This window comes from Halichoerus grypus, chromosome 7 (genome assembly GCF_964656455.1).
Source record: "Halichoerus grypus chromosome 7, mHalGry1.hap1.1, whole genome shotgun sequence".
Taxonomy (NCBI): Eukaryota; Metazoa; Chordata; class Mammalia; order Carnivora; family Phocidae; genus Halichoerus; species Halichoerus grypus.
In genome coordinates this window covers 96,994,107-97,016,462 of record NC_135718.1, presented here as the reverse complement: position 1 = coordinate 97,016,462, position 22,356 = coordinate 96,994,107, and the positions used below count along the sequence as shown (strand labels likewise).

Genomic DNA, 22,356 nt, shown 5'->3' with positions numbered 1-22,356 from the left:
TTCTCCATGTCTTGTGTTTTACATCATGATTAGTGTGGTATTTTCATTTTTTTCTTCCCTAGTATGTTTTTCCCCACTTTTTTGAAATACTTATATTTTCCTTTAAAATTTTAAGGCACCTTAAAAAAGTTTCAAAATATTTTGTATTATTGATTTTGTATACCAGAGGAGGACTAGATAGAAAGCTAGTGATAATCTAAATTTTAGTTTGGTAAAAGATGATCGTTGGAATGGATACCAGGAACTTTGTAACTTAGTTTTCTCTTTGTTATTTGGTGTAGCCTGCAAAATGCCAGTCAAGTAATTTTTAATATAGTAACTTGTATCCTTTTAAAGTATGCATTCTTGAAGAGGATGATGGAGGTAAGTAGAAAATAATTTTGTGTAGTGACTTGTTTTTCTCCAGTTGATCTGTTATAAACCTCAACAGCCATATAGCATTCTTTTGTCCAAATGATCTAATGGCATTTTCTAAACTTATCCTGCTGTGACTCTGTGGACCATTCTCCTTCTGAGAGCCATACCACCCTCTCCCTTCTAGTCAGTCAGTCAGTTTTAAGAGTGAGAATGTCAGTAATATAGCAAAAACCTTGCATAGAATCTACAGCTTTCAAATATATAGATTTGGTGCAAACTTTGATAACATAATTATTAATAGTAATAAACTCTTTGCGGTACACTTAATGATTGGTTGCTCTACCTTGTTGTGTAGTGACATCATGGTTAAAACCAGTATTTGCAACATGTGGCTCCTTTCAATTTTAGTTTAAAGTAAAAGAGTTCAATGACTTTTTTTCTTTTGAAGAAGGATTTTTAGTTACATCTTAGAAAACTGAAAACTTGGTTTTGTTTTTGTTTTTTTGTCTTGCGGCTCATTTTCATTGTTGATTACTAATTCACATGTCCAGCTAATTCAGATTTCTCATGCATCTGACTTACATGTTTTTGTAATCCCTTCTGTAAGAGAGGCTCTTCTCCAACTTTCATATAATGGTGAAAGAACCAACCCTCCTTTGTATGGATTGGAAGTGCAGAGGTCAAGGTGAATAAAGCCTTGGTGCCTCTCCCCACCCTCTGTGGTGGTTCTTTTTTCTGGAGTCCCATGGCATTTTATTCATATCTGTATCATTCATATTACTTATGCATTATAATTTTTCTGTTTATACATATCTGTGTTCCTTGGAGACTCCCAACATTTCAAGACCTTTGGGCACATAGTATATGTTTAAATATTTAAGCCAGTAAATTAAGATCTTTTGTTGAAAAAGATCTAAATAAATATCTCCTTAGCACATTCATGCAGGCGTTTGAGAGAGAGTTTTGTGTGTGTGCTGAAACAGCCTATGGACCATTTTACCAGGCTCAATACCAAATTTCAAAAGTTATTCACTGATTCAAGAAATCAAAGAGATAATTAACTTTAGTTTTCAAATTTATGGAGAATAGGGACAGGATGTCTAGATGTGTATAAGGAATTGATCATTCTTATTGTGTCTTTGAAACATCAAGCCCCTTATCTTTCTCTGAAAATGTAAATGGCCAAGAGGAGTGATATTTAGGAAGGCAATTTGGGGACAGAAAATCCTGGAGGAAACTATGTGGAAGGAGAGGTGGTAGAAACATGGCAGAGACTTTTTATATAGAAATCCTAAAAGTCGTGGTTACATGCTGGCTGAAAGCAGTGTAACCTACCTTTGCTCCAGAAAAGGTTTGAGCAGCATATAAATATCTAAGGTATACAGAAGGATTACAAAGGAAAATAAATCAAACTGAAAGGAATTTAGGATGGAAGAATAAAATGAAGCCAGGGGTAAGGTAGCACACAAATGTATTGCAGAAGCACTTGGAATTTTCAAAGGTAGTTGGAAATTTTTCCTCAGGTTTAAAGCAAAGAGGGAAATGGGGACAATTCTATAATCATCCCCTGTGTCCATGAGGTTAAAAGCAGAAGTGTTTCAGAGAAGCCCTTTTCTGGCCTTCTATATAAAAAAATAAGTGTTTCTGATGGTTCCTAATAAGATTCTGTGTGATGCAATGCAAACAGTATCATCAACTCATTTCCAGATGTAGCTGAATGCTTTAACAAATATTCAATTGAGGTAATGAAGAAATTCTATAAGGAACCCAGGAAGAGTTTGATAGTGTTCTATTTCTCAGCTTCCCACTTGGTCAAGGGATAAAATGTGCTAGAAAAGACTGAAAGATTGACCATGTCTCCTATAGATGATAATAATAATAATAATAATAATAATAATAATAATAATAAATTCTTCTTCTTTTTTGTAATTTTGGCTTTCATTTCTCTCTCATATATGCAAGCTAAAGCTTGTGTGTCCATATCCTTTGTTAGCAATGAGGGGCATATCCATACTGTGAGATAATCAAATAAGCAGATCATAGGGTTGGGACCTTTTAGGAAAATTACCTGTTTAACTCTATCTTCATTTATGGAAGGGCATGGTATACCAGAATTAAAAACATCTCCCATAAGTCATACTATTTAAATAAAGTTTAATAAGTTCTCTCTCGATTAAATTGACTAGAATTGAATCAAATTGATGTATATATCATTAGAGAAACTGTATTTTAATAATTTTATGTAAGTGCCTTTTTACTTACAGTGTAAAACTGTTTGGAGACTGCTCAATTCATTTTTAAAAGGCATGCTTTATATGCTTTAAAAGGGTGATTTAATTTATTTTCCATTCATAGCAGGGAGGCATATCCTACTTATTTTCTTTCTCCCTATAAATGTACAACTCATCCAAGTATGTTTTGTTTTACAAGTCATAGGCTTATTTTGTGATGATAAAGAAGAGTTCATCTCTGAAACATGTTTGGAATTGTGGGGAGCCCAGAATTTTAGATTATCAATTATTTAGGACACTTAAAGTTTTGTCAGGAATGTTATTTCTCCTACTTTGCTTCACAGTGATGTTTGTTTTGTTTTGGTTTTAAAAACAGTCTAGTTTCTGAATTCTTAAATAGGGAGAGAGAAGGAGTTGGCAGTTTTAAATGTACCTTTGAGAGAGCTCTCACTGGGTTACTCTTTAAAAACAACCATCCTGGTTGATGAATATGTAATGGGGACTGTCAGTTCTAGAGCTGAGTGGAAGGCAATTCCGGAAACCCCCTGGATGCTGGAAGACGAGAGTGTTGGTAACAAGTGTCATGGGAGTTTGTACCTGAGGTGATCATTCTAAGAATGTTAGAACTAAGTGGATTTCTCAAATTCACTTGCCCAGTGACCCTAGCCTTGAGCAGATACTCAGAAACCAGCTTACTTATCATTTGCTACAAACGTGCCATTTTCTCTATAATCACACCACTCTGTGCCATATCTCATGCTTCTCTTTATTCTCTCCCTCCTATCCCTTCTTTGGGTTTTTTTTTTTTCTTATTTGCCTTCTCCTTAATTTTTATTTTTCTTTTCTCTTAGTTTTCTTCATTTTACCTTTTGTTTTTGCAGTACAGTTATTCTGTACATCTTTTTCATCTTAAAATTTTGACACTCTAGAACTCCTATGCTTCAGTTTATGATTTTGAAGAGAGCATTTTGCCATAAATTTCTCTTTGATGTTTTCTCTTACACTGATTCAAAGAAATAAGTATAGTGGAAGAGGGGGGTGGGGGAATTAATTCATTTCAGGCACCATTTATAATTCAACAGAGGGAAACTAAAAGTTTGGGAGGAAGGGGATTCCAAAAAGTGACTGAGTGTCTTTCTAGTTCATTGTTCTGGTAAACTGTATGCATTCTTCTTTGTAGAGAATATCTTCATTTATGGAAGGACATGGTATACTAGAATTAAAAAGCATCTCCCATAAGTCATACTATTTAAATAAAGTTTAATAAATTCTCTTATTAAAGAGAACACAGATTGCTTTTTAGGGTAGGTCACCAGGCCTAGGGCTATAGGGGAAATGCTAGGAAACACTGTGTGTATTTCTAATGCAAAGAACTGTTGGTGTTCCGACCGGAGATCCTTTGGATTCTCCCTGCGCTATCTAAATAGAAAGAAGAGGAAGAAAAGTGTTCTCCATCAATACAAAGCCCCAGGACCTTATCTAGAGTCTATTGTGTTTGGGGATTTGGAGGTAACTAAAACCAAAAGTGTTCCAGGGTTTGGATTTGCTAATATTAACTGCTGGTTGGCTTTGACGTTAGGATCCTTATTCAAAAGTGGCTAACTCTGCTGTTAAGGTCAGAGTAGAGATTTGTCGGTATAAGAAAGAAGAATCCCTTTTCGATTACCTCAACGAAGTCGAATACTTGTCTGGGAAAATGCTTGTGTTTTAAGGCCACTTGTTAATATTCTATTGCCACAGTGACATCTGTTGGTAAGTGACTACTTCATGCTCTTCTCAAGGATTTTTGTTTTGAGAGATACACCTTAAGCCGAGCTGCAGGAAGTAGCTAAAGACAAAGTGATATCTTTGCCCCTTATAAAATCCTTACTCCTCTTTTCCCTTTCCCAGGATACCCCCTTGCATGGTTTGATTATTCTTTTGATCACTCCTTCTATTCACTCCTACAATGACTCAGCAAATATTTTAAGCACCTACTGTGTGCCAGACACTATTCTAGATGCTGGGGATGTAAGGGGAAAAAAGGACAAAAATCCCTGCCTTATGTTCTAGTAGAGTAAGAGAATTAAAATTAGGCAAACAAGTGAATTATGTAGTATATTATGTGATGTTCCATGTTACAAAGAAAGTAAGAGACAGGGAATGAGGAGTGCTAGCCGTGGGTGGGATTGCCACTTTATTAAAAAGAGTGCCGAAGTCTGGAACAAAGCCCTAGGGAAGGGGCAAGGCAGGGGGGATATGCAGAGACCCTGTGGAGGGAACATGGCAGCATGTTAAAGGGTAGCAAGAAGGCCAGTGTGGACACAGCCCAGTGAGCAGGTGGGGAAAGGCAGAGGTGGTCAGAGAGGTCAGGGACTGTGGACAGATGAAAGAAGGTCATTGGGCCTGTGCAGAGACTGTGCTTTAATCTCAGTGAAATGGAAACTTTCAATGTAGTTTAACATATAAAATTTAAATGATAGGCACCTTTTATTTTTCTATAGCATTGTCACATGTATCAACTAAAATGCTGCTAAAATAGGAATTAAATTATCCTCAAGAGTGACTGCTATTTCTTGTCAAGTGTCTGGTCTTCATGCCAGTTGGGGGTGGGGAGCGGTGTGACAGGAGACAAGCTCTAGTCTTCAGCTTCCCACCAATTGCTTATATTATGTGCCTCTGATTTCTCAGCTGTAAAATGTGAGCAGTAGACACGAGGAGTTGTTCTCAGACAGAACAGTTGTTCTCAGTTCTCCGTGGAGCACTGGGGATTTCTGAAGGCCCTTTTGTTTTTATTTTCTGTTTTTAAACTTTCATGCAAGCTTCACTTAGAAGAAATTTGTCCCTTAGCTTAAAAAATAATCCTGGAATTGGTTATCCCTTAGGTTTTCCAGCAGGAATTTGCAGTCTCATAGACTCTTAAGTGACAAAGGGAGGAACGAAATCCCTTTAGAACCCCTTATTACTAATGCCTCTTGGTGGTAGTGGAATGAGAAGGTAATTTGTCAATAGTCAGATAAGACAATTGAATTCTGTCTTTCAAGGTTGGTGAGTTGGCTTCTTTCATTGTGCAGACTTTAGCTAAGTGAAAAATAAAATAAGTGAATGTTTCAGTAGGTACTTCCTGGCACAAAAAAGAAGCTGGCAATTGCGAACAATAATGATTGATGTGTCAAGAAGGACATGAGGCTATTCAATTTTAAAAATAATGACGTGAGTGTTAGTCATTATATGTGTTATATATACTGAAAAGTAGTCATGTCTTTCTAATACAGAAGTATAATTGGAAGATAAATGGGATGTTTTTGGTACTTCTGGTTAAAGATATGTTTTAGTTAGTTTTGTTTTCTGGGTGAGGAAATGGGGGAAATTTTCTTCTTTAAGATACTGACTATCTTCTTCTTTTCCAAACCAGAATCTCAGTCTGCTGTTTTGGAAACTCCAAAAAAATGTTCAGATGCTGTTCAGCGGGTAAGAAGAGCTTATTAGGATGTCGAATCCTACTCTCTTTCTTTCTTACTTTCTCTCTTACTTGTCTTAAAATTGTGACAGACTCTGATTTATTTTTTCATCTGCCAGCTAGCTTAGGTCGCCCTTATTTCTCTAAGCCTTTAGGGGAATCCAGTCATGTGGAAGGGGATGTTTTCTTCCATTTAGGCTTTGCAAAGAAAATCAACCTTGAAGTGGAACTGAGTACAAGCTTTTTAGAGGGTGCATCATTCTATATCTGGCCAAAGAGTTGGGCCTGACAGCAGCTGGTTCCAGCAGGAAATGGCGGCCATTCCAGATGTCACATGGAGATGTGCCTGGCTGAACTAACAGTCACATGGATACGAGTTTAAAAAAAAATGCCACAGCTTTTCTAAAATCAAATCATATTCTTAAGTTGCTTTGGTGGATGAAACATTAGTGTCTGTTTAATTTCCACAGAAACCTTTATATGGTTACTAAAAAAGCCAAATTTTATGTGTTTTTTCTTATGTCAAAATACTAGTAAAGAAAAAAAGACTGCAAGAAAGGAAAAACTTATATGGAATAGTAATTGTGGATAGCAGTTGTTCTTTTGGATACAAAACCATTTTTTTTAAAAATGTATTTATACTTTCTCCCAACAAATCTTTAGAAAATCGCTTAGTATTAGAAACTGTCAGTAAGAAGAGTCTGTCCTCCAGTGTGGTCTAGTAGAAGAAAAGACTCTCATCATGTTCTAGGCCCAGCTCGGTTTCTGGTTAGTATGTAACAACATACTAAGCTATCTGGGACATAGTATTTTTCTCTGTAAAATTAAAGAATTTGATGGTTTTTTGAGAACTTTCCCAAGTTAAAAAATGGCTTCCCTTTTAAAAAGCGGCAGTCCTGCAGTGTACATGAAAAGTTGTGCTCCCCCTGGAGGAGAAGTGAGGGTATAACATTGGTCAAGAACTTTATTTTAAAACTTACTCATACTTAAGAAAAATACAGCTATAAAGTTATTACAATATTACTGACACCTACACTATACTTTTCATCCCTATGACTTATTTATTTTATTACTGGAAGTTTGTACCTCTTAATCCCCTTCACCTATCTTACCTATCTGAAACTAAGATGTCAACTATACTTCAATTAAAAAAATTAATAATTGGGGTGTCTGGGTGGCTCAGTTGGTTAAGCATCTGACTCTTGATTTCAGCTCAGGTCATGATCTCAGAGTCCTGAAATTAAGGTGGGGCTTGGAGCCTGCTTAAGACTCTCTCTCTCTCCCTCTGTGCCGTCCCACCCTGTGTGCGCTCTCTCTCTCTCAATTAAAATAATAATAATAATTCAAAAATGTAGATACATTGGCCGTTATTTTAACATTAAGGACACTCTTAAGGGTAGTGTCATAAAACATGTTCTCCTAGTTTTTTGTCAGAGCAGAGACCTACATGAGGCCAGGGCACTTGGAGATGGGGAGATGGTTGGTGTTCTCAGCTGATGGTTATTTAATTAACTGTGTAATGATTAGCCAGCAGTATTGAGATGAAGAAAGATAAAGAGAGGTAAAGTGAAATAAATTCAGAAATAATTAAGAAAAACAGTGCCCTCAAAATATCCTCTCATTTTTTACAGGCTTTTTTTTTTTTTTTTTTTTTTTTGAGGCATGACTAAGTTGTGATCTGAGATAATATATTAGATTTTTCTAAATTCTTATTTCCAGGGCATATGTTACTGAATTTTTGTTATATATGATAATGCCAAAGAAAGCCTCAACAAAACATAATCTATACTATCAAAAATGATAAACATGTGCAACATTGCTCTATATATTAAGACTCAAGATATCCATGTGTGTAAAATTACAGTGATTTTTCTATTTCTCTTGAACTGTGAACCATGGTAAAATATATTATAATAAGCAGAAAACCTGATGCACTGGGTGATTTACAAATGCTTGATGTTACAGCTTTGGAAATTCAAGGGTGAATTAGATTGGTTTAAATTTCACATCTTCTTTCCTTGTTGCCAGTGAACTCTCTAGAAGACAGAAAATACAATTAATTGAGAGGAAACAATATTTGGAAGCAATTGAGGTTAAGTCCTCAACAATGACATTGCTTACTTTTTTTGTCATAGTTTACTTATGGATTGGTTCTTTTCTTAGATATGCGTATGTTTCATAAGTGCTTAAAGTAACTGGCCATCAAAGGGATACAGGAAACTAGAATTAATTACCAATCTACTGTGCACGTACTCTTTTACTGTATTATCTTATGCAATTCTTACAATAGTCCTTTAAAGTAACTATTATAATTCATATTTAACTGATACAGAAAAAGATGTTTATAGTAGTTCACTTGCTTACAGTCACAAAATTAAGAAAGGGTTAGGAGCCAGGATTTGAATATAGGTCTCTTTGATTTTATACCTCATATTCGCTACACTATGATAAAAAATTATACTTTTACGTGAGGAATTGCCCTATGGCTATTGCCAAAATCATTAGATTGGTAGATGAGAAGTTTATTTTCGAAGTTATTCTATTGTATTTAAACTCTATCATTTGTAAGGGTCAGATGTCAAGATATGTTTCAGAGGCACATAGAGAGACTCATTAGCTTACCTGTACATTTTTAAGTTTTAGTATAACTTTGGTATGCTAAACTGTGCCAATTTTGCTAACTTCAGTGTTTCACTGCTCTTTAAAAAGAAAAAAAAAACCTTACAATTTTCATGTAAAGCACCTTGCTTTTTTCTTCTTAGTCACTAGATGGCAGTTCTGTATCTCTATAAATTACCACTACGGAAGGAAATGCGAGGTTTTAAGCCAGTTTCTTCTGTATGAATGATGAACAGAAGAGGGTTTCTTGTCCATCCCAGGCTGCCTGCATTATTCTGTGGGGGTAATGCGAGATCTCTAGGACTGCTTAGTCAGAGGCATGGAGCAGGGTTGGAAAGCGCCCTCTAAGTTTTTCTTCAGATGTGAGTTCAGGCACCTGTTCTCTCAATCTGAGCATACTGGAATTTATTGAATGAGTTTTGACTTTTACTCTCTCCCTGTAGTTAATAATTCCGAGAGCTCCATATCCCTAGAAAAAAACCCATGACTCATAAGGCCTTTTCTCAACTAAAAGGAGGTAAAGGCTGTGGTGTTGCCAGAGAATCTGATGCTTAAAGCAAATACAGCTGACATTCAAGCAAAAAGAAAGAGCTATGGCTTTCTCCCTGAGGGCTTTTATTGATGGCCCTATGGAATTAGAAGGTTTTCAGATAAAACTACATTATTTAGGACCTCATTTATTGATTATTTATTTTCAAGTGATACACTCTGAAAATCTGCTATGTCGAAAGGATTACTTCAAAGAACTGTAATAGGACTCTCTTTCAATTCTATTTTATATTTTTTGGTATTTGAAATACTGAACTGTAAACCCTTTCATATTCTGCAATATATAATTATCTCTAAAAATGTTTGTTCCACAAAATGAAAATATATTTTCCAGAAAAATCCTTTCTTCCCCTTAACATATTCTGGTAAATACCTTGCCCAAATGCTACCCATTTTCAATGTCAGTGCCTCCACCAGGGTGTCCTGCATCTCTACCCTTCCCAACCACCTCTCACTCTGCCCGCCCTAGACTCACTGGGTCGAAGTGTTTGTGAAACACCTAAGAATGATCAGTCTGAGGTAAACTTCAAGGATGACTAGACTGACTCATGTTTTCTTCCCTCAGCCATGGCTGAAATACAAATGGCTATAAGGTCCCAGGCTCTTCTGTATACAGGAAATGATTTGTTCCTATGTTAAAGATTAATATCTTTACAATAGCAAACAATAGCAAAACGGGTTACTGCCAAATTTTTAAGTTATTTTTTGCTCTTGAAATTATAGTTGACCCTTGAACTTACACGGGTTTGAACTGTGCAGGTTCATTTATATGTGGATTTTGTTCCCCAAAATACAGTACTATAAATGTATTTTCTCTTCCTTATGATTTTCCTAATGATATTTTCTTTTTTCTAGCTTAGTTTATGGTAAGAATGCAGTATATAACGCATATGACATACAAAATATGTGTTAATCAGCTGTTTATGTTATGGCTAAGGCTTCCAGTCTATAGGTAGTTAAGTTTAGGGGGAGTCAAAAGTAATACACGGATTTTTGACTTTGTGGGTGGTTGGTGCTTCTAACTCTCATCCTGGTCAAGAGTCAACTGTACATATAAAATTGTATTTTGAAGCATTTTCCTAAAACTCCTCGCACCTTTCTAATGCAAATGGACTAGATGAAAGGTACATAGAATAAAATTTGATCTTTTAAAAATTCAAACTTTGGGTAAGAATTGATAATATCAGGCAAACGAAAGTAGTCTCTCTACACATTATGGTTTTTATTAATTGTGAATAGCCACATCTCTTACAAAGTCCTGGATAATAAAAAGAAATTAAACAGTATCAGCACTCTTACCCCATATGTTGGATTATTTATATGTAAATAAATTCTCAAAGGTCAGCAAAATGCTTATGACTTGAGATGACTGGCAAAATCTTATCTCAGTCCAATTTTAACCTCCTTTGAATACAAACTCTTCTCTTAGGATCCTGCTCTGATCAGCTCCTGGGTCCCCTTGATGCCTAATTTGATTGCAAACTTATTTGAGGAATTAAATATTCTTTCCCATTGGTTCTCCTTAAAATGTCTGTTATAGTGCTCTTCATACAATAACCACTCAGTACAATTTATTATTAGTTTCAGAAACATCTTTATTTGGGGACAAATCAAGGAAACAGATGTGAGTAATTGCGAGGTAGCCTGGTTGATGGTGCTTGAGGGATTACTCACATGTGTCTTGCCATCGAAAAGTTTAGAGAATAAAAGAAGTATTGGTCAGATCAAAAGAAAGGTGTGGGGTGAATATAATTCTAAAAGGTAATGATGAAGACTTACAAAAACAAGAAGCCACTTGAATTTTGTTGGAACATATCACACATATCAAAGGGTTGGAAAAACATTGTTTAATGTTAAGTTCCTTCTAAACTCTATGGCAAAAAGCAATATGAATTTCCATGGTTATTAAAAACCTACAAAATGATGATTTACAAGACAAGTAAACAACTAAAATATAAACCAGGGTAAGAAAAATAGGGGTTAAAGGAGAGAGGGAGAGAGATGGCTGAGGGAAGAAAACATGAGTCAGTCTAGTCATCCTTGAAGTTTACCTCAGACTGATCATTCTTAGGTGTTTCACAAACACTTCGACCCAGTGAGTCTAGGGCGGGGCAGAGTGAGAGGTGGTTGGGAAGGGCAGAGATGCAGGACACCCTGGTGGAGGCACTGACATTGAAAATGGGTAGCATTTGGGCAAGGTATTTACCAGAATATGTTAAGGGGAAGAAAGGATTTTTCTGGAAAATATATTTTCATTTTGTGGAAACCCCCAACTAGCTCAGAGAAAAATTTAGACATTTTAACTCCAGAAATAAAGAGAAAAGAGAAACTGTTCTGTTAATTTTAAGAATGAAAAGCAGTTAGCATCTGGAAAACAGTTAAAATTTGAGATGAGAATGTGAGGAACGAATTAGATATTACACTTTGTTTTCACTTTTCTCTAGGGCAGTAGGGCTGGGAGGTGAAATGAAGTTATATCTTTGTTCTGTTGAGTGTTAGATGGTATAAACGTCATTTGTGCCAGACAACACTGTTGATGTCCTAGAGAGAATGACAAATTGTTCAAGCAGCTGATCTGAAAGAATAGCTGAGCCGATAAAAGTTCTTAACTTATAATGGTTGCTTATCCTTTATTGGACATCTGTTGAAGTACTATGTACAAGGTATTTGTGGTAGGTATTGAAGGAAATACAAATGGCTATAAGGTCCCAGGCTCTTCTGTATACAGGAAATGATTTGTAAGATGTAATGTGATTCTGCTGAGGTGTTTAATATAATGTATTGCAGAACTTAAAAAAAAAAGGAATATTGTTGAGAAATTGTAATTAAGGACAACTTCTTAGGAAGGGTGCAACTAGTGATCATTTTTGGACAGTTGGAGGGAAGGAGAGTGAGAATTTCAGATGAGAAAAGAGAATAAAGGCATAAGAGTGAAAGTGAATGTGGCATTTTGGCAGGGGGCTTGGGGGAGGACACGATAGGCACAGTAGTCCAGGTGACCAGTTGATGTTAAGAGGTGGCTCAGTTTACTCCTCCAGCAACCCAGCTTTGCTTTCCACCTCCTGGGCCTCTGCCCGTGGCCCAGTCTTATCTGGAGTGCTGGGATAGTCCCCAACAGGGCTCTGTACTTCCTCTCTTAATCCCCTCTAATCTTTCCTCCACAATGCCTTGAGTGATCTTTCTAAAATCCAAATTTACTTATGTCTGATATCTGCTAAGGCTCATTTAATGACTGTTTCTAGCATTTGAGAAAAAAATTCAGACTCCTGAGTTTGACATACACGCTTTTCCTTGCCATCCTCCATCTTTAGCCTTACCACCAACTGTTTCCTATGTTTGGTTTGTTCCAGTCTTAAAAAAATGCCCTAGTTTTCTGAAAAATAACCTAATATTAGGATCCTTCATATCTGTCTTTTTATATGTTTCTTTGGTACTCCTACCCCCCCCCCCTTTAAAATCTAGTTAATTCCTGTTTCTTAATCTAAACTCATGTTAAACTTTACTTCCACTTAGACACTTTCCCTGAGACTTCAATCTGGAGAGTCCTTTTGGCATCCCTACTCTGGGACCCCCTATACTTATCTTGCTTTTCTGTAATGGTTGAATTATGCATGTCTCATAGACCGTTGAGCTCCTTAAAACCAAGACTGTCCGTATTTTCTTTGTCCCTCCTGTATCTAACATAGCACCTGACATTTTTAGGAGCTCGGAAAATGTTTGATGAATGGCTAATTAGTAGGAGACCACACTGACTAGAGCAGAGGGTGCTTATTGGGGAGTGATAGAAAATTTGCCTCTATTCATACATGGTGATTGAGGATATGGACTTTGGACCAGTTTCCCTGGGCATAAATACCACTTACTCTTTTAACTGGCAAATCTGAGCACAGTATTTTACTTTCTGTGCCTTAGTTTCCTCATCTATAAAGTTTTATCATAAGGGGTTTTGTGAGATTTAAATGCATTAATTTAAGTGCGTTCATTTAAAAGCATTAATTTATGTGCTCCTGGAACATAATAGGCCCTCAAAATGTTAGCTGTTATTATTATTGTTGTTATATCTGGTTTTGAAAGTTGCTTTCATAATTTAGTTGATCCTCATTATTCATAGATTCTGTATTTGCAGAATACATATCCACAATGTTTGTAGCCCTAAAATCAATACTCATAGGGCTTTCATGTTCATTTGTAGACATGCACAAAGCAGGGAGCAATTTGAGTTGCCCTACATGCACTTTCCCAGCTGAGGTGGAACAAGGTGACACTCTCCCTTTTTGTTTCAGCTCATACTATAAACAAATATCCTTTTTGCAATCCGTTTAGTGCCATATTTTTTTTTTTTGCCTCTTTGTGCTTTTTGTTGGTCTCACTGCTTAAAATGGCCCCCTGGGCATAGTACTGCAGGGCTGTCTAGTGTCCCCACGCGCGGGAAGTGTGACGTGCCTCACCGAGACGATGCATGTATTAGATGTGCTTCATTCAGACAAGAGTTATAATGCTATTGTGTGAGTACAATGGCAATAAATCCATAATATATATTACATGAGATGACTTTAAATAGAAATGTAGAGAAAACAAGGTTATGTAGCGATCAGTTGATGAAAATGTGGCCAAAGGCTTGTAGGAACCTAACTCTGTGTTTTCCTTAGGATCCATGGTTGAATGTTCACTAATTCATTATTCACTTTATAGAGTATAACAACTGTGAATAATGATAATTGACTGTATCTATGTAATCCTCACAGTATCCCTTTGCAGTAGGGCAGGGTACGTAGTAGGATATCTACTTTTTACAAGCTATGAAAGACCTTATGAACCAAGTAGAGAATTTAAAATGTCTTATGCTTAGCATATGAACATAAGAGCCATACGTTTTTGAGCAAGAAAGCACACGAGTTGACGTACAATTACCTGGCAAGAGAATGTAGAATTAATAGGAGGAGGGTAAGTAGAGCCAGGAAGGAGGACCAGTTATTAAACTCTTGATGTATCCCCACTGTCAGGTAAGGAGGATCTGGACTAAGGTGCTGTTCTGATAAAAGGGAAGGCAGCAGCCAAAGGTTGAAACAGTAGTTAGCCAAAGGTAGCCATATCTAGTGTATACATTGACTGTAGTTCTCAAAGTGTGGTCCTTGGGCCAGCAGCATTAGCATTACTTGGCAACAGGTCAGAAATGAAAATTCCCAGGCCCTGCTCCAGACCTACTGAATTGGAAACTCTGAGGGTAAGAACTAGCAAGTTGTGTTTTAACAAGTCCTCTGTGTGATTCTGGTACACATTATGAGCCCAATGGATTAGAAAAAGTGATTGAAGGATATTGCTATGCCTAGACGAACTGCAAGACAGGGAGTTAATATTTCTTTGGAAATCAATGCATTTTAAATTTAAGGAAAATATAGTGTAATGAAAAAGCAATGATAGCTAAGCAGTCACAATATGAAAGTGAAGTATTGATGGGAGAGGAAAACTTGGAAATAATCGTATAGAGATCAAGACTAAAGACGTAAAAACTGATGTTCTCTCCCAGCATATATAGAGAGGATAGTGGGCTAAGGACAAAGTCTTCGGAGTTACTGTAGATTTGGTACACTACGCCCCAAAAAAATCCAAAGGAGGGAACAGAGAAAAAGAAATGGGAAGGAAAGAGTATAAAATTATAGACAATAAGAACAGGAGGGATTACTGGGACAGCAATTGCGGGAGAACAGCAGGGTCGAAAGGCAGCCCTACCACTCTGGCTAACGTGTCTAATCCATCCCATTTGATTTCTTCCAAGCTTTGCTTTTTATGAAGTCTTTGATGTTGGAGATTAGTTGGGTGTTAAGGAAGGAAGGTGGTGAGGAGGTGGAAAACTGAGTTGCACTTTATAACCACAGAGCATTAATGAAAATGAAACTATAATAAAATAATGTTTTTCTTCCTTGTGCTGTTTGGGACTATATTGCTTTAGAGTATGATCCAGAATGTTGCCACAACTCTAGCTCAAATAACTAGAGAGAAAATTAAGAGACGTAGGGGAACCAAAAAGGCAGGTTCTTTTTGCTGTTTCTTTCTCTTTTTCCTGACCCCCTTTCCCAAACATGTTTATTACTTCTACTTTGGTTATTCACTAATAATGTTGATGTTCCATTGATCAAATTGTTATCAACTATTGCAATAAAGAGATGTTAAAAGGAATACAGCCAATTATGAGTTCTAACTAATCCCTCTCCCTCACATTTCTCATCTATGCAATGAAGGGATTGGAAGAGATTGTCATCCATTCCAGTTTGACAGTAGCATAATTTCACTAGTTCATGTTTTCACTGTAAGGATTCCAGAGGTGCCATTTGAGCTCTCTGTGTGTGAAGCTCTTCTTTTCCATAATATGTTCTTCTTTAAGAAGACCTAGGTAAGTTATTTTCTACTTACCATATGTTCTGATATTCCCTCCTTTCTTGAAATTCCTTTTCAAACTGGAAATTGATGGCACTTTATTTTTGTCCATAATCTTATCTATTTAAAACCTGGATTTGCTTTCCTGTAGAATCATGTATAACATATGTTGGCTTATTGTAAATCTGGAATGCCATTGGTTTGTTCAAAAACCTTAGAATGTTGTTTAGAATTTAGATCATGACAAATAGAGAATTTATATGCTTCTGTGAAGAGTAGGATTTATATTTTACAGATGTCCAGAGGTATCCTAACTTGGCAGTAACATGGCCTTAGAATTTAGCAGAACTTGAAAATCTGAATATGATAGAAAATAAACTACATATCTCATATTAACACTTACAAAATAAGTTATCACAGTATTAACTTACCAATAGCTGTTTTTATATTCCAGGCTCTGAAAGTATCTTGCTTACATTATAAATATCATAAAGTTTCAAAGACAAAGCAAATTAACTTTTCAGCAAAAGCTTTACTTGAGTGTATCTTGGCTTCCTTTTTGACAGTTTTAGCCTTAATGTTACATTAATGTTTCTTTTTCTGGGAATCAGATAATCTTGTAATTGGAAAAAAATTTTGGTGAACATTTTATTTTTTAATGGAAACTTGTATTTTGTGATATGCAAGTGTTCAAACAATTTATAAGAACTAACCATCACCACCCACATATAAGATTATACAGGAATGGAAGAATTTTGGCTGGTGTATTGTATATAATTGTTCAGCCAAAGTGGATGGCAGACTTTAGTACTTATAATGATTTAGGGGATTGAAGTAATATTTTAAAATACAAACAATCTCAACATTGGTAATATATAAGGTATATTAGATACTGTTTTGAATAACTAAAATAGATTTGTTATCTTTCTTCCATTTGTAGGGATGGACCCATTATTTTGATTCTGTGCAAAATTATAAAGATTACTTTTTTTCTACTCTCCTTTTAAAAAATTTGTTTATTTTAACTTTTAATAGTGAGAACCATTAGCGTTGGATTAACTGTCACACAATTACTGGAAATGCTGTCTTTTTGAAAAGTGTAGAAGTCTAAAGATAATAGAAAGTACGTTTTACCACTGTCAAATCCTTTGAGGATCTGATAGGCCTCTATCTAGTTATATCCCTAAAGAGATGGAAGATTAAGTACCAGGCACAGGACACAAGGAACAGGCTCTCAACTTGAGGGCCTTCCATGGACCACAGAGTGCCTGGCAGGCTCTTAGAGATTAAATCTGAGCTTTGTGGGTGGGCCCTGACAGGACTTTTGTTCAAATGGCCAGAGAATAGAGAGTATTTTTTTTTCTTGATAATAACTATTATTTACCATATAAATTTCTTTAATAATCTTTGAGAAAAATGAAAAATATACCCAAATAGAAACCAGCTCTTAACTGCTGATAGGCGACATAGCCTTGGCTGAATAGCTCCATAGAACGTCTCAGCTGACGGAATTGGTACTCTCTGAGAGCCAGCCAGCCCTCTACTGATAGCCCTGGATAAGGAAGGTCAGATAAGATTCTTTGAAGACTCTCAGCTGAATTCAGAACCAAAAATCTTACATACATTTGGCTACTCTGTGAGAATAGATGGCTGACCTTATTTTATGGGTTAATCAGTTAATGTTTGAGATGAGCTTAATTGCTGTTTCCTGGAATGGAGAAGGAGGACTGTAACATTGATTTGGGCTGGGATTTTGAAGGTAAAGATCGGGTCATAGAGGGGAATCAGGATTTCAGCAAATTGTTTTTTTGTTCTCTCTACATTGGGATTAATGTAAGAAGCACATAGTCTCTCACTCCAACTTTTTTCCATGTCCTCTATCTGTAATAATTATCTCTACACAACAATTCTCTGCACAAATGTCAGCCTTTTGTCTTTGCAGTCTGTTTACTCTCTGTAAATTCATTGACTTCGCCACCTTCCTGGCACCACAAGCCTAGCATCGCCATATTTACTGCAAGGTCAGTTTTGGAGTTTTGTTCTCTTGTCTGTTTCCTCTGCTGCTTCCCTGTTCTAGTTCTGATTGTATCTGACATTTGAAGACCTGTGAAGCTTATGAAGTGTGTCACTCCCTTATTTTCTCATCTTTTTCTTATCTGAGTGCCCTCAATGATCACTTTGTTTAAAAAATAAGTAAAATACATAACAGAACAATACAGTCTAATAAAATTGACCACTTGCAAAATTAGGTCCAACCCCAGATCTATCCCCCCTTTAACTTGGACCATCTGTTATTATCTCCCAAGCTTTAGTTTTGGCAGTGTCAGTTTATCAAGTTTGTGGATGTTTTAAGCCACATGATACAAATACAGTGTAAGGTGAAATTGCTAATCTTGCAGAAGGTGTAGAATTTCCTGAAGTCAGGGAAGGTGATGGAGAACCTGAACCACATGAAGTGATTGATTCATGAGTACCTGACAGAGTTAGATAATTTGGTAAGGATGGTAATTGACATATATGTTTGAAAAGATTAATTTGCTTATCAGAGGATTGTCAGAGGTCACTGGGGAAAAGGATGAATTTCTCCAATGCTATAAAAAAATGACCATCTTTTCATAAAAGATGTCATATACCATGGTATTATATATATGTGTCAGAAAGTTTGTGCTGTAGAAAATGAACACTTGAATCGTTTTAATTCTGACAATTTGTTCATGCTTACCATTAGGAGAAAAAATTGTTTTAGAAATAAAGATACAGTTGCTTTCTTTTTTTTTTTAAATTTTATTTTATTATGTTATGTTAGTCACCATACATTACATCATTAGTTTTTGATGTAGTGTTCCACGATTCATTGTTTGCGTATAACACCCAGTGCTCCATTCAATAAGTGCCCTCCTTAATACCCATTACCGGGCTAACCCATCCCCCCAACCCCTCCCCTCTAAAACCCTGTTTGTTTCTCAGAGTCCATAGTCTCTCATGGTTCGTCTCCCCCTCAGATTTCTCCCCCTTCATTTTTCCCTTCCTACTATCTTTTTTTTTTTTTAAAACATAAAATGATTATTTGTTTCAGAGGTACAGATCTGTGATTCATCAGTCTTACACAATTCACAGTGCTCACCGTAGCACATACCCTCCCCAGTGTCCATCACCCAGCCACCCCATCCCTCCCACCCCCTCCACTCCAGCAACCCTCAGTTTGTTTCCTGAGATTAAGAATACCTCACATCAGTGAGATCATATGATACTTGTCTTTCTCTGATTGACTTACTTCGCTTAGTTGCTTTATTTTTTCTTTCTTTTTTTTTTTTAGGAAGAGAGGATCTTTTTTCCACAATTAAAAAAAAACCACACTTTTATTTGCATTTATTTTATGCTGAATTTATTCCTAGGCTATAAGTTTTTGTTTCTTCATTTTCTTCTGGGATATCTTTTTTTTTTTTTTAATCCTGTACGATCTCCTCTTCTTTTAGAAACAAGTTTTTCTTTTTCAGTAAGGATCATCTCAATGTGGCAATGGGAGCTCATGTATGGGTTAATCTGACTGTGAGCTCTATAAATCTGGCTGTATATGTCTGGGGGCTTTTGTTTACGTGGATGTGCTCTATGACCAGATAATCTACATCTAAACCCTTTTGTTCAGCATTACTGCCTGCATTTTTAATCATGTGCAGCAAAAATTCAGCATTCTTTTTGGGCCATTGACTCTGTGTCCAGCTCTATTCTTTGGCCTGGGCATACTTACCAACTGCACCATTGTAACTATGGAATGGCATCCATTGCTTCTATAAAGTGACATCTTTCAGATACTTAGTGGCTTTTACCATATGCATACCCTGAGTGGTTTCACTAGTGTTCTTAAAGTGAACACGCAAATTTGAACCTCTTGATTTGCATGATGTTGTTAGATTTTCTGGGTCAAGTGAATAGTGAACCATTTTTAGAGATTACCTCAGGCTGCTTACAGGAGGAGCCTTTTTTCCCCTCCATATTTTATTCTGAAATATTGGTACATGGTTATATCAGTCAGGCTTTATTGAGGAACCAGAAACCATAGTAGATATGTTAAACAGAAGGGTTTACTATATAAAGTTAACTCTTTCATAAAAAGGTTAGGAAGTTTGAAAGATCTACTTCTAGGCTGAAACTTTTCAAAGGGGTCATATACAACTGGTATACCAGGGAAGCTAAAACCTTTGAGGCTACCATTGGAAACTGGAGAGTGGACAGTGGAATGTTGTTCCAGAGCAGCTTCCAGCTAGCAGATCTTGATTGCTAACAGAACAGTTAAGGACACTGGAGTATGGCTCCTATCTCATTCCACTTTCTAAATCTCTGTGCAAGTACATCTAATTGGATGAACATAACTGCAAGGGGGTCTGTAAATGTAGTTTTTCTTTCCACTTCTGCACATAGAAGGAGAGGGAGCTGGAGGTTGGGAGTCAATCCGCAGTAACTGCCAGATTGTCTTGATTCCATTTAAGAAGTCTTTTTCTGGTATATCATGTGTAATGGGATACTCTTTTATCTTTTTCCTGCTGGCTGGTGTAAGTAATTAGAAAGGCTGAAAATCTCAGGAATCTTTCCAGTCACTGGTACTATGACTTTCTACGACCATTGGCTTTGAGTGCTGTGTTGGACCAGTTGGCTTGTAAATGTGGGAGCATAAATCCATGTAGAAAGAAGTGTAATTGTTGCTCTTGTGCTAGGCTGTTATGATTTAGGATTAATTCCTCCTCTTATTTCTCTTCTTTCTCCTTCATGTCCTTTACTTTTATATTGCTTTCATTATATTCCTTCCCCAGATTAAGGAAGTTTTCAGATATGATTTCCTCAAATAAATTTCCTACCCCTTTTTTTCTCTCTTCATCTTCTGGGACTTCTATAATATGAATGTTACTACGTTTGATGGGGTCACTGAGTTCCCTACGTCTATTCTTGTATTCCATAATTCCTCTTTCTCTCTTTTATTCAGCTCCATTATTTTCCATTATTTTGTCTTCTATATCACTTATTCATTCCTCTGATTCTTCCGTCCTTGTGTTCATTTCATTCAGTCTCTTTGGAATCTCCGTTATTTCATTTTTCATTTCTGACTGATTGTTTTTTAACTCTTTTATCTCTGTGGTAAGGGTTTCCCTGAAGTCTTCCACACTTTTCTCAAGCCCAGTGAGCATCCTTATGATTGTTGTTTAAAGCCTCCATGAGGCATATTACTTGTATCTGTTTCAGTTAGATCTCTGGCCATGACCTTATCTTGTTGTTTCATTTGGGATGAATTCCTCCATCTTGGCATTTTGTCTAAGTCTCTGTCTTCTTCTTTGTGTTAGAAAGTCCTATTATGTTTCCTGCTCCTGGGAATAATGGCCTTATGAAGAAGAGGTCATATAGTGCTTTCATTATATTCAAATCTACGATGAAAAAGAGCTGACCTCAGTAATAACATTTAAGAAATGAGTTTAGAAAACTCTTCCAGAATTTACTTCTTGTGGGCCTTTCATCACCTAATCTTTTTACTTTTAAGGTTATGCTGGAGAAATGAAAGTAATCTTACATTTTACTAATCCAGGGTAAGAAAGAGGTACTGAATAATTACATGTGTTGTATTGGGATTAATTTGGGAGCTAGTCTTTTGGCTTTGGTTTGTTCTTATAATCACTAGCATCATAATTGGAGAGTGGAATGAAGTACAGTAGTCAAAAAAGATACTATTATAGTTATTTTTTTTAACCATGGAGGATTTAGAAAATATATGGCGTGATTTCTCAAACTATGCATTGTAATACTTTATAGTCTTTTGTGTAGACATTGATGAAAAATAGCAACAAAGTATCTAAATATATATAGGAATATCTATATTTACAAATAAATAAAAGGTACCTTTCAAATTTTTGCCTGTTTAAAGTGAATTACATTCTTTTATTAGTTGAAAAGCAAATTAATTTCCTTTTCAGTTTTCTTCCATAGTAAGGGCCATGTGGCATTATATGACAATAGGGAAATAAAGCACCTTGTGTAAGGACCATGACTCTGAAGTTAAAGGTTCTCCTTAGTTCTCAACAAGCATCATAATTGATCTAAAGCAAGTTAAATGTTGTAGTAAGAGATAGGGTTTCCAGGGAAGAAGTAACAGGGGTTAGTATTAAGACTATTAAGTTTATACATTCTTTACTCCCCATGGGAGGGATGGGGACCTAGCTCTGAAGATTTTTAACAACTATACACATAGCACCAAAAATGCTTCATTTATAGTAAATATTGTAAATACATTTACAGAAAGAACATTTCTGTCCTGTTCACCTGCAGTTTTTCCATTGCAGATGGGTTAGGTATTTGTTTTGAATTTAATAAAGGGGAAATAAAAAGTTTATTTTTTATTTTGTGGAGAGTTTTCTTGGATCCAGAGTTTACCAGCAAGCAGGATATGAGTTTAGTTTTACACTGAACATAATCTTGGTATTATCTCTTAATTATTCTTCCATTATTTGTAAAGAGCAGGTCTGGAGTGGCAGCTTCAGGCTTCCATGTGGGGAAGGTAATAGATGTGTGTGTCTGTGGACTATGGCTCATTATGGAGGCCTCTATTGGAATCATCTATGGAAAGCCCTGGGACACTCTGGAGAAACAGCTCTCAGTAGGAGAACTCTCCCACATTCTCTTTGCCTTGTATTCCAGCCTCGAATGAGCAAATCCATGTCTGCCTGAGCAGTTGTCCGACGTTGCAGCTTCACATAGCTGGGGTTTGTCCTCCCATATCTTTTACCTTCTCCTATTCCTTTTTTC

The 22,356-nt window shown here is 36.3% G+C and overlaps 1 protein-coding gene across 1 annotated transcript in view; it reads left to right on the top strand.

The window, feature by feature from the left end:
- FMN2 (formin 2) overlaps window positions 1-22,356 on the top strand; it is a 372,324-nt gene that overhangs the window by 82,522 nt on the left and 267,446 nt on the right. The window contains exon 4 of the mRNA XM_036076720.2: window positions 5,983-6,038. Coding sequence (XP_035932613.2) covers window positions 5,983-6,038 — 56 coding nt within the window. The remainder of the gene's footprint in view (window positions 1-5,982; window positions 6,039-22,356) is intronic.